Source organism: Physeter macrocephalus, chromosome 7 (genome assembly GCF_002837175.3).
Source record: "Physeter macrocephalus isolate SW-GA chromosome 7, ASM283717v5, whole genome shotgun sequence".
NCBI lineage: Eukaryota > Metazoa > Chordata > Mammalia > Artiodactyla > Physeteridae > Physeter > Physeter macrocephalus.
The window spans coordinates 9906869-9919545 of record NC_041220.1 but is presented as its reverse complement, the minus strand read 5'-3'; the positions used below and the strand labels follow the sequence as shown (position 1 = coordinate 9919545).

At 44.5% G+C, this 12677-nt stretch overlaps 1 protein-coding gene across 3 annotated transcripts; it reads right to left on the bottom strand.

Moving 5' to 3' along the window:
- Positions 1-5762: 5762 nt before the first annotated feature.
- TIGD2 (tigger transposable element derived 2) lies at positions 5763-11940 on the bottom strand. Of its 3 annotated transcripts, XR_003680465.2 has the most exons (3): positions 11609-11840; positions 11193-11429; positions 5763-6767 (listed from the first exon to the last, which is right to left on the bottom strand). XR_003680465.2 is itself a non-coding variant. In XM_028491596.2 (2 exons), the coding sequence occupies exon 2, from the start codon at positions 10509-10511 to the stop codon at positions 8934-8936; it is 1578 nt and encodes a 525-aa protein (XP_028347397.1). In that variant the 5' UTR covers positions 10512-11429; positions 11847-11940; the 3' UTR covers positions 6777-8933. The 3 variants fall into 3 exon arrangements, 2 of the variants coding, with proteins under 2 accessions (XP_028347397.1, XP_007105152.1); XM_028491596.2 differs by lacking the exons at positions 5763-6767; positions 11609-11840 and adding an exon at positions 11847-11940 and having other exon boundaries at positions 6777-11429; XM_007105090.3 differs by lacking the exon at positions 5763-6767 and having other exon boundaries at positions 6777-11429.
- Between the last annotated feature and the right edge of the window lie 737 nt (positions 11941-12677).

Genomic DNA, 12677 nt, shown 5'->3' with positions numbered 1-12677 from the left:
TTTGAGGACTATGTTGACGTTGTATTCCTTCAGAGAGGATTTGTGTTTATTCCTACCAGCCTTCTGCAAGCACAACCATCTTAAATTAAATTGTCGGCTGAATGGGGATAGACAGTACATTCCTATTGCAAACCTATAAGAAGTCAGGCTCGTGTTTACACATTCCGAGGAAAGATATTTCTATCCCTCCCATCCAATGCCAGGGTCAAAATGGGAGCGTTTTCTTGCCGCCCCTCCCGTGCCACAAGTTTATTCTGATTCCTTTTCACTGAAGATCTAAGTCTTTTGTGATCCCAACTTTGTGGGAGATTTTCTCCTATCTCTCTGACTTTTATTAAATAATTCTTTCCTGTAATTATCTGAGTAAACAATGCTGTCCCACTCCTTTACTGTAAAATGCTTGAGAATAAAACTTTTACCTTAATCAGTTACATAGTAAATATAGCGCCCCATATGGTACTGATTTATTCTGTCAACCGATATTTGTTGAACACGTTTGTCCCAGGACTATTTTGTATTCTGGATATACAAAAATCGTCAAGGCATTTAAAGTCCCTGCTGTCCTGGGGCTTAAATTTGTTAGCGTACATCGTAGGTGTTCAAAAAAGTATTAGTGAAACAAATGAATTATCCAGTGATGAGTAACAAGAGGAAAGAAAAAAAGAGAATTGTCAGCCACAAAAGAGGGTAAGGTTACATTTACAGAAATGTCGGCAAAAAGGACCAAGAGAGTTACAATTAGCTGTCTAAGGAGGCATTCGAGAACTAAATCCAGGTTGAGTGTCAGATAGGGCCCAAGATGAGAATAAACTGGCTTAACTGGAATAGAAAAGTCTAGAAATAGAAAGCTAAACAATATCCCAACAAACTTGTAGTGTTCTTGAATATCTTGCTTTTTATCACAGCTCTGCTATGTGTACCTATGTCAGTTAAGAGCACTGGCAAATAAGACGATGACAATGGCTCTGAGGGGTACCTCCTCCTTCTCCAAGCTTCTCCCTCAAAAGATGGGGACCTGCTCATCTCTCTCTGCATTCCAGTCCCCCTCTTTCCGTCTTACTTCTTCAAATATTTACGCTTTTGCTTCTCCACTTTTGTGTGTCTTCTCAATTTTTTCTCTAATTAAAAAAAAATGTCCTGAGTGATAAGGGTGATATTCTAAAGAGATGACTCTTTGGGGGCCCCCAGATAGCTTCAGGAGTGGGGCTGGTTGCTTTGATTAGAAGCTTGGAACTTTCAGACCCACCCCCCAACCTCGGGGTAAAGGAAGGGGGTGGAGATTGAGTTAATCATCAATGGCCATTGATTTTACCAACCATGCCTATAGGAGGAAACCTCCATTAAAGCCCCTAAACGACACGATTCAGGAAGCTTGCAAGTTGGGAAAAAACATCCATGTGCCAGGAGGGTGGCCCACCCGACTCTACAGGGACAGGGGCTCCTGTGCTCAGGACCCCTCTGGACCTCACTCTACGTGTCACTACCTCTGACCATTTGTATCCTTTATAATAGACTATAATAGTAACTGGAGGGCTGTGGGAACCCCCAGCTTTGTAGTCAAGACAGAGAGAAGTGAGGGTAACCTAAGGACCTGATACGTGCCACTGACATGTGAAGTAAGGACAGTCTCATGGAACTGAGCCCTTAAGCCTGTGCGGTCTACCCCTGATAGCGTCAGAACTGTAGGACACCTAGCTGGGGTCAGCACTGGAGAAGTTGTGTTGGAAAAGACACCGTGCATCTTGGCGTCAGGAGGGGAAAAATCCCTTCAGGCCCCTACCAAACTTGACACCAGCACTTGTAATTACACTTTTAATAAACTTCACGTTGAAATCGTATTAGTTTGTTACTGGAAGATGACCTGCGTTCCTCATATTAATTCCCCCCATCCCACTGCAGACTCAACCAGTTGCTTCAAGGGCAAGAAGCCTTCCCGATCCTCATCAAAATTTACCTTTCTCTCTCCCATACTTTTATTTCTTTATAATGTATCTTTAATCATGGCACTTTCACAGTCTGCTTTGTGTTAGAGTAGTCAAGGGATGCACAAAGAACAACAGCAAATTGTGGGAGAGGTACAGGGTATAGGGACATTGTACAAAATACCTGACCCGTACTTCTCAAAACTGTCAAGGTCATCAAAACACGTACATTCTGAGAAACTGTTACAGCCAAGAGGAGCCTAAGGAGATATGAAAACTAAATGTAATGTGATGAGATCCGGGAACAAAAAAAAGATATGAGGTTAAAACTAAGGAAATAGGAATAAATTATAGAAAAACAAACAAAAACCTATTATGGTAAGTTACATGGATAGAACATATAAACAAAGAAAACATGCTATTCTTGAACAATCTAGAAACTTCTTAACAGATTAATTCACATACAAATCATTAGAAGTGTAGCCAATAAAAAGCCACTATTGGTCTACACTTCGATAGCTCTACAATTTATTTTATATATTTAAATGAAATAAAGCAGCATGTCTTTAAAAGACAGGCAGTAGTAGTTAAAAGGATTACCCTACCTTTACCCCTAAATTAGTAAAATATAAGTGTGTGTGCAAGAGCAATTAATAGTATCATGAAATAACACTTCTTAGATTATCTTGTAAATATCTGATTTTTGTATATTCATATGTAACATATAATTATGCTTTTATAAATTATATATACTAAATGGAAATTTTTTATGTATGCCATAACTTCTAGTTCTATTTTCAAAAGGCAAGATTTACAAAAAAAATTTATATTTCATAGAACCTAAAAGGTATAATTATTTTACATACCATGAAGACAGACAAAAATGCTGTCAACTATAATTGTAAGATGCTGTTGATTGCAAGAAGTATCCCAATTTCACAGGTACTAAAATGTGTATCTTTATTATTTTTTTTTTTTTTTTTTTTTTTTTTTTTTTTTTTTTTGTGGTACGCGGGCCTCCCTCTTGGCCCAGCCGCTCCGCGGCATGTGGGATCCTCCCAGACCGGGGCGCGGACCCGGTTCCCCTGCATCGGCAGGCGGACGCGCAACCACTGCGCCACCAGGGAAGCCCCAAAATGTGTATCTTTAGAATCAATCAAATACAGTAGTTTTTCTCATGGTAGAAACATTTTTAATTATACATTGTACTAATTTAATTGGTGAATATAATTTACAGTACTGAATATTTGTACAGTGCAGGAGAAAACCCTTCATTCTCTAGTTTTTATAGAAAAGCAACTTAGGTATTTTACGTACTATAGGTTAAGTATCTTATTAATACAATGAGGAGACACAGACTCCCCGAAATACTAAAGTAAATCAGCAAATGGCCCCAAAAAGCTGATTAACAGAAAATGGAAATACTATTCCCTATATATTGTCCAACTATAATTAAAAAAAATACAACCATACTTTGGGAGTCAGCTTTGTGTTGTGATTATTACACTGAAACAGCTTAAAGTATATTTGGACTAGATCACGTGGATTATCAAGACTCCTATTGAATTCATCTTTTAAGTTACATTTTTAAAGCCAAAAAGGGGAAAAAAAATCTGGATTCTCTGTCATCTTAAATTAACACACCAAGACTATGTGTATAACCTCAGTCATTTCTCATTAAGAAAAAAGAGTATCTTTAAAACTTGTGTTATATGACTTTTTAAAAAAAATTAAATGCTTCAGTGGATGAGGAAAACTGTTTTCCTTAAGTTTACTTTGCCTTTTTTTAGGTTCAAAGGTAATTATGTTTTCTTGGTAAATAAGTTCCAGATGATCAACATATTCTGAAATATAGTAAAGAATTGGGTAACATTTTTGTTGGTTTTAGAAGAAATTAGATGTGATTTGGTTGTAAGTTCGGCTATTAAGGTTCCTCTTGAGAACAAAAGCACTTTTGGTAGTTACTTCATAGGTTAATGAGGCTGAGTCTTACAGTCAATTTTTCTCTTCTAATTTAAGAAAAGTTAAAGGTTCCAAAACCTCACTGATTGCTTTAATATCTGTAGAGTAACTCTAATCTATAATATCCCCCAGTGATTTAATTAGTTACAGTGGTATTAGCTAATAACCTCATTAGAGTCACTGTGAACATACAAAAACCCAAAGGTCTATGTTTGAAGTTCTAGGGATAGTCATAAATTACACCTAAAGTTCTATAAAGGAACTACACTAAATCTTTTCATATCCGTCTTTAGGTTGACCAAAAAATGTGGAAGACAGTATGCCTTACACATTTCATCATACATTTATAGCACCTTTTGTTTCTCACTTTCCAAATTATACTAAACAAGTATGTTCTTGACATGAGTCTGCGAGCCAGGCAGGCTTGGTTCTTGGGGCAACCTAGGCCAGGAGGAAGAGTGAAGAGCCAGGAACAAGGATAAGCATCCCCCCCGCCAGGGATTTCCATGTAGAAAGGATGTCGGCCACCCCAATAACCTGTGGCGACACGGCTGGATCTACCCTCTAGCCCCGGGCCTGATCTTCTGATCAGAAGAAAATTTAAAAGATGCCCTCGTGATGACTGCATCTGTCTGTTGCATGGAGCTTCACTGAAGGATCTCCTGAGCCTGACGGATTTACAATGATTCTCAGCTGCCTGGTGGAAGCATTCTCTGGAATTACACACACCCAGCTGAAAGTGGTTTTAAGGAAGGTTTTGGCTGAGAGCCTCATGGATTCCCGCAGTCTGGATGCCCGTGGGGGAACGGAGGACCGCGGCTTCCCGCAAGGGCTGCAGCCTCTGTGCTTGTCTCAGACGGGAGTGTTTGGTTGGTCTCTGCCAGCTCCCTTTGGGGACTCCTTCTCAAACGGGCATTAGACTTCACAGGCCTGGTGCTGAGGATCACAGACTAGACTCTGCTTTGTGGAACGCCCAGCGTGGCGCCTGGCACAGAGCAGACATTCAGCGCGTGAACTGGGAGCCCTCCGCGTCCTCCGGGAGAGAGTTTCACGGGGGGACCTCCCACCGGGGTCGAACAGGCAGGCCTGGGCGGGACTCCAGGGTGGAGAGGGCTACGGACTGCAGTCCGGCCCTGGGAGGCGCGGCCTGGAGGGAGCCCCTACCCTTGGCCACTAGGCCACCACTGTCTGGAGCTGAGAAGCGGCTTCTACTCCCTTCTTGGCCCCCAGCGACTATGTGACCTTAGGCAGACCGCTCCCTTCTCTGGGTCACTGGTAGGGAAACCGCCTAATTTCTCTTCTAAGCTGGGACACGTGAGAGTAAAAAGGGTTCTGTAACACTTACTCTGAACAACCAGCGTAAATCAGGATGCTGCCAGGCAAACCAGGCCCAGTGACCCGTGGACTCATCTGTTAAGATGGGGGACCGCACTGATGGCGCTGCTTCCTGGCTGGGTGCCTGTCTGCTCCTCCAGTTTCCCCTGTGTTTGCACCGGCAGTTTGCATTTCTGCCTTTAGCATAAGAGCTCACCATCTCACAAGGATGCCTTCAGCTGCTTAGAAGAGCCCATTTCTCTTTGAGCCCCGTTACCCCAGACTACAGCTAGAGCAGGCCCCACCTGCGCTTGTTTGTCTGTCTGTTTACTGATGGGCCCCTGTGATGACTGACTGCACACACTGTAGTCTTAGGGGCCTGAGGGGCTCAGCGCTGCCCTCTTACCTGTGGCAGCGACCCCAGCCAGCATTCCCAGTGACGAGGCAGTGCCCTAGACCTCAACAAGGGTGCCCAGGCCTCCCGGAGGTCTGCCCAGAGTCACCATGAGAGCAGGACTGGGGCTCATTCTCCAGCCTAAGCCTGGAGGCCAGGGGTTCTCAGTGAACAGCCATAGGGTTGCTTAATAGCTGGTGTTTGTACTCCAATCCATTACCCTTCAACAACCCCACTCCTTCTTCTTAGCCAGAGTCTCACAAAATGTGCCAATGAGATATACGAGGTAATTTTGGGTTACGGATTGTCAAGTTATTAAAAAAAAAAAAAAAGTTTTATGTTTCCTTTCACTTGGACTAGAAAGAGACCGCAGTCGGCACACAAGACCTGTGATTTTGCTTAGGATGGAGATATAAAGTCTATGTTTAAATAAGAAAAGGTGAACTTTGTGAAAATACCAGTAAGTGGACACAGCCCTCCTGAAGGAGGGCTGTATCTGTAGTGCAGGTCCTGGCTTTGATGTGTAATACGTTGTGTGGCTCTGGCCACATCCCTGGAGGCAGAGTGTCTCTGAGATCATGACCTAACTGGCTGCCTCCTGCTTCATGTTAACTGTGCCGTTGAGTCCACCATGAGCTTCCTTAAATCCAGAAAACTCATGAAGAAGTGACCACAGAGCTCAGTCTGAAGCTCGACGGAAAACAGAGAGAGTCCCAGAACAAGAGCACCATTATAACCCTACAATTCCACTTGAATTGACTGTGCCTACTGATCCGGGCCCTGCCAACTCTTGTTGTCCTTCCTAAGCACTCAAGGTTCTCCAGTCAACCCCTATATTACTCTCTGGAATTAAATTATGCAATAGTAAATAGTCCCACTACACAAGTCTTTTTAAAGTATACTCTCAGTTGCCAAACACTTCCCATCTGGTCTGAGTTCTGTTTGTCTTTCAAATCCTCTAAAAAATAGGCACTTTTATAAATGGAAAATTCATTAATTTCCATTTATAAATTTATTTAAAAATAAGTTTGTGGATACTTTCTTTAAGGTGCACGAAGTCAAACGAGAGCACATTATTTTCTGTGCTTCTCAAACCAGGATACATGTAAGGGGCATGGGGTTAGCCAAGATAACACAATGCATCTTCCTAGAGGACATAATTAATACAGCAATACCTGGAAAAGGAAAAAGATTTTTGTATTACAATTAATTATGGAATTAGAATGCACAGTTTATGTCGGTCTTTATGATAAAACAGGATTAAACCATTTCAATGTCATGACTGAAAGAAGTTTGAGAAGTTTTTGTTAGCAAAAAGCTCTGTGAAAAACGCAAAGCAGTATTCAAATATGTCATTACCATTTCCAGGCTTCAGAATCCCTTTGCCTCCAAGAAGCCAGATAGTTTCAGGACTTATCCGCACAGAGTTTCATTTCCTCAGGCCTTTCTAGTAAGTGAAATTGTGTAAACTGAGAGAGGTGTGTTAATAGTAAGGTGTGAATCCTCCCAAAGAAAATATTCTTAGAGGTTTTCCGAAAAGGCCTTTCTCGAACTCAGAGCCTCTGCTTTGTCAAAAGGCAGAATTCTGAGCTCTAACGGTCCTCATGAAGGACTGTCAGAGCTTCTGAAATCTCAAGTCAATCACAACGAAGCTCCCAGTCTATGGCTGGACCTAATTACTGTAACCAGTCTCCTGTGATATTTCTTTTGCTCTAATTTTCTACTGATCCCGTGTTACTCTAGTTTGATATTTCAAGTGTCCTCCTAACTGCTATCTTATCTGCTTTAAAGGTATTTTATTACTTCAGTAAACTAGGCCAATATCAGTAACAGATTCTATGAACAAAGCCAACATCTATGTATTTTATTAGCAGGCCTGGAGCAAAGAAACTACAATTCCATTCCCATTTCCTTTTACAGTTCAAACTAAGATGTCTTAGACGTGCCGGCATGTCTCACTGCGCCTAGCGGTAGACGGTCGGGAAATGATTTCTGAAGTGGACTAACCTTCCAGTGTTCTTTGAAGTAAGTTATTATTATACTCCAGCTGACCCTAGTCACTTGCGTCTCTTTCATCTCGCCTCCCTCTAAAGGGTCTTCCCGGTGCGGCAGCATCAGGGTCCATTCACACGCCGGGTCCGTCGAGCACACTCCTGAAACATCGCGGCCGCAACCCGGTAACAGCAGCGGACACTTCGAGGACTTCTTCTGAGCCAGGTCCTCTTCTAAGCCTGTGTTACTTAAAATCCATATACTAACTCATGTACTCCTCAAGATACTCTCAGAGGCACGTGTTATTCCTATTTTACAGAGGGGTTAAGTAACCTGCCCATGGTCACACAGCAGCCTATGCTGTTCTATAGAGCCTTTCTCATGTCCAGTTTAATGTCAGTGCATGACGGCTCCACAAATGCAGTGTATGCGTAAATTCTCAGTATTAGTTCTCACAGAAAAATACGCTATTATGAAAGCAAATGACGTACTTTAAAGCTTTGAAGTGTTACATCAAAGAGCTTATTAAAGAGAAAAAAAGACTTACATATCTCTACTAATAAAGGATCAAAATGACAGAGAACACAGTTTAATCCTTATTCTCTTCTAATAGCAATGATTTGGAAAATGAAATCTATTTTTCTGGAACAATGATGGCATTCTTTCCACAACTCGGAAGGAACTCTCCCTACTGCCAGATGAAAGAAAAGTGAAGTCCAAGTCCTTTGCCGGGGGACGTTTTAATCTCATTTCTTCTTACTTCATTATACAGAGACAGCCAATCTGAACTGCTGATTGTCCAAATACTATTGGTACAGAATGCCGTATTTCAGGCTTCAGACTATTTTCCTTCAGTTCTCTGCTTTCACAGTGAAATACATGTACTTCAAGTATAATCTTTGCCGAGTTCTAAAATTTTCGGCAGGTGGAAAAACGGCAGAAAGGGAAACTTACCCTCCACGTATTTCAGTTTGGAAACTGAAGTTCAGAGAAAGTCATAAAAATTCAATTTAAGAAAGATTTATTATTGCCTAGAGTGTGGCACGGTACTCTATTAGACAATGAAATTCAGGCACAAAACAGACACAGGATCCCTGGCCTCAGGTACCTTATGATCTAAATTAGTATAATACAGATTAGACACAGACAAGATACATGTCAATGCTCACTCCCTAGAATCGACATTCAAGCACAGTAATTGAAGTAATCCAAAACAGCATCTAATCCTAAATTCATTAATAAAATGTATTTGGCCTTGAAATCCACAGCACTTCAAACAAAAGATAATTAAGTTCCACTGCAGATAAAGTCACAAAGATGCAAACACACTGAAACCCTTGAGAGGATTATTAATGACTTTTGTTAATCTGGATCTTCTGTTTTCTTCTTATTATTGTTCGAAGCCTCCGCAACACCAGTTTATCAGACAGAAGCATGTCGTCTTGTTGTTCTAGATAATCCAGTAAATTTTCGGTCCATTCAAGTGCAGCTTTGTGGCTAATATGCTTCTCTGGGTTCAGTTCTGCTTTTCTAGTCTTACTGGAAGGCCTGTGCTCAGCAGGCTTGGCCTGGTCCTCGGCACCTTCACTGTCACTTAGCACCCGACAGCATGCGTCATTACTCCCAGAGTCAAACCACTGATCAATATTCTCAAGGTCAACATGTTCACAGTCTTCTGTATTCTGTAAAACTGTTGCTAAATTAGCTGCTAAAATGGCTCCTTCATCAATATTCATGCCTGAATTCTCTTCATTGCCAGGGAAAAGTTTTTTCCATGCTTTGGTTATGGTACTTGATTTTACCATGTTCCAAGCTCTTGACACTTCATAAATTGCATCTAACACTGTCAAGTTCTTCCAGAACATTTTGGGGTCAATTCCTTCATCCATGTACTTCTGGAGAAGTCCTGCTCGGTAGTATCTTTTCACTGTGGCTAGAACTCCTTGGCTCATAGGTTGAATGAGACTTGTGACATTTGGTGGTAGATATTTCACAATTATTCTGCCATCATCAGAACTCAACAGTTCTTCATTTGGATGTGCTGGGGGAAAATCCAAAAGGAGCACTGCTTTTTCTAGAAGCCCCTTGGATTTCAAATGCTTCTGTACCTGTGGCACAAAGTACTTTTCAAACCACTGTCTGAAAACAGAATGTTCTATCCATGCGCTTTTTTGACTGAAGTAAGTGACAGGAAGGTTTGAAAGGTCAGCGCCTTTGAACGCACGGGGTTTTTTTGCTTTCCCCACGACACAAAGATTAAGTTTGTGTAAACCTGTGGCATTTGCACAACACATAATAATGATTCTCTCTCTGCTTGACCTATAACCAGAAGCACTCCGCTCAGTTTCAAGAGCGAATGTCCTTGACGGTAGACACTTCCAGAACAATCCAGTTTGATCAGCACCATAAATTTGTTCTGGTTGTAGATTCTCTCTCTCAACGAATTCCTGAAAGTTACCACAAAACTCACTGGCAGCAGTTTCATCTCCTTTCAGTTTTGTTCCTTTACCAGCAGCCTTTGGAATACCATGGCGCTGCTTAAATCGAGTCAGCCAGCCAGATGACGCATTGAAATCACCTTCCATCCCCAGGGCGTCAAAAAAGAACTTGGCTTGTTTTGCGCAAATCGCTCCAGACACTGGGATCCCATTTGTTTTCTGTTGGTTAAACCACTCTATCATAACTCTGTCAAGCTCCTCATATGTTGATGACTTCATAGATTTACGTTTGGACGCCCCACTTGTAGGGTCTGAACTGTTTGCATAGTTTATTATCCGTTCTTTGTTTTTTTTAATATCACGCACCGTGGATTCACCAATTCCATACACCAGAGAAAGTTTTTTGAAAGAGATGCCTTCCTCGAGTTTCTTAATAATGTCAAGCTTGTCCTTAATGGTCAACACCACACGCTTTCGTTTCCCCAACATCGTATCTAATACTTTAGACGATTACGAGAACAAGATATTTAACAACTTAGATTTGGACACAGTGAGACTAGAAAATGGGATTTTAAGGTCCCTTTCCTGCCTCCCTAGGACCTAGATGGACAGTGTGCTGGCCAATATCCAGACAAGGCCTACATGACTCTGTTCACTTTGCTGTTTTGAAACTTACAAACTTCAAACAACAAGGACTGGCTCCACTTAATCCTATCCTCTATCTTGCTTCCTCCTCCCTCAGTTTAAGACCTTTCCGTGAACTGCGATCTCAGTGGCGACAACAACCAATATTGTACCAGCAAGGTCTCTAAAACAGTCATATCACATACTTGATTCTTGTCATCCTTACGGGCGAAGCTCTAGGTTAAAGGAACTAAGACTCTGGCGGGAGTGTTTGGGGGCAATGTGCTAGGGAACAGAGTTGAAGACAGGGCTTGCAAACCTGATAGGAAAATACAACGGGAAAACTCGCCCCCTGACTGCTGTCCTTGTCAGGCACTGCGCTGTATGGAATGCTACCTCCCCAGGCAAGGGCTGCTACACGTTGTGCAAGTGAGTGGTTATGGAAATCGTAAGCAAGCAGGATAAGGCAAGCTGAACAGAAGGGAGCGGTGCAAATCAGGTGGAAGTGGACGGGCAGGAAACTGTGTACTTTAACATGACACACACCTCCACCTCATGTGTTTGGCAACTGTAAAGGAAAAAGGTGGACAGGAACTGGTGTCACATGATTAAAGAAAGCATCAAAAAACTTCATTGGCAGATATCAGGACTCATGGTAGAGGGTACGGGGTGGGGGAAGGCTCAGTGAAGATGTTACGATAATCCTGGTGAAAGATGATCCTCGATGGGCCAACAGAAGTAGTTCCTGTCGGGGGCTGTATAGGCACTCGGAGCCTCCGAAACCTAAAGGAAGATACCAAAAACATTTTTCTTTCAATATCAGGGTCTGTGGCATTACCCACATCTATCCTGCGACTGTGTTGAGAAAATTAACGCCTCCTAGGAATGTGATAGCTAAATACGACACAGACTGCTTTCAGGCATTATCTAGAGTGTCAGGGAGCGGGACCGGCATTGCCTACCTCCTGAAATTAAGAGGTCAGAGAGGAGCCGCGTTAGCGAGGGCCTCTCCCCGCACGGAGAGCTCCGGAACGCCGGACGTCTTTGCTCCGTGGGAGCCCGGATTCCTCCGTGGACGCCAGCGACCAGGATGTCACCGCCGCAGCCAGCCAGCGAGCGGGCGGGCGCTTGGCTCAGGGGACGCCAGTCCGCGGGCCGGGGGCATCGCTCTCCGCCTGCCTTCGCGGCGGCCAAACCAACCTGAGAGCAAATGGAGTCTCCCGAGGGAGGCTGACACCAGCGGCGGCGGCGGCGGCAGCAGCAGGCAGCGAGCGTCGCCGCCGGAGCCGGAAGGCGGGGGATTAGGGGGCACGCGCGCGCCCCCGCAGGAACGTTGTGTCGGCGAGGGGGCGGGGCCTCCGCGGGCGAGCGCGCGGCCCGGGGGCGGGGTCTGCGGCGAGCGGGCGGGAGGGGGCGGGCCCAGCCGCCGCGGAGTCTCTGGGCGCCGCGTGGGTTCTGCTAAGGGCCTGGCTGCTCCAACCTGCAGACTGCTTCGCCGGCCAGCAGGGGGCGGTACAAGCTCACCTTGTTTCAGCCCTTTTCCCAGTGTCCGGGTTCCGTGGGCAAGGCTTCCTCCGCTCTCAGGTGCAATAAAAATCGCACCTTCGGAGGGCTCGCGAGAAAGCTGCGCATCCTCAGGTGTCCCGAGCGGGATGCGAATGGGGCAGGGCGAGCGCACGTGGAGCGTGTTTACAAATAGCGGCCCCGGCGTCCGCGCCTCCCAGCGCCGACTCCCGGGGATACCCAGCCCGCCCGCCGCGGCACGACGAGCCGGAGCAAGGACCGCGAGCCAAGGTAGGAGCGAGCGGACGCGGGTCCTGGCCGAAGGCAGGGAGGCTGGCTCCCCGTGGGGACTGGGAGGAGAGGAGAGGACGTGGGGCTTACAGTCTGCAACACCCATCCGAGCGAGCCCTGGACAGGTGGGGCTCAGCGGAGGGCGGTCAAACTGGATATCGGGTCTCTCCTCCCCGGTGGGTTGCTCGAGGGTGTGAGTAACACTCTCCGTAGAAGCTGCTCTGTGCAGAGCTGCCT

Bases quoted from the DNA above. Each gene is read 5' to 3' on its own strand.
- TIGD2 (XM_028491596.2), bottom strand. From the start codon at position 10,511: ATGTTGGGGAAACGAAAGCGTGTGGTGTTGACCATTAAGGACAAGCTT.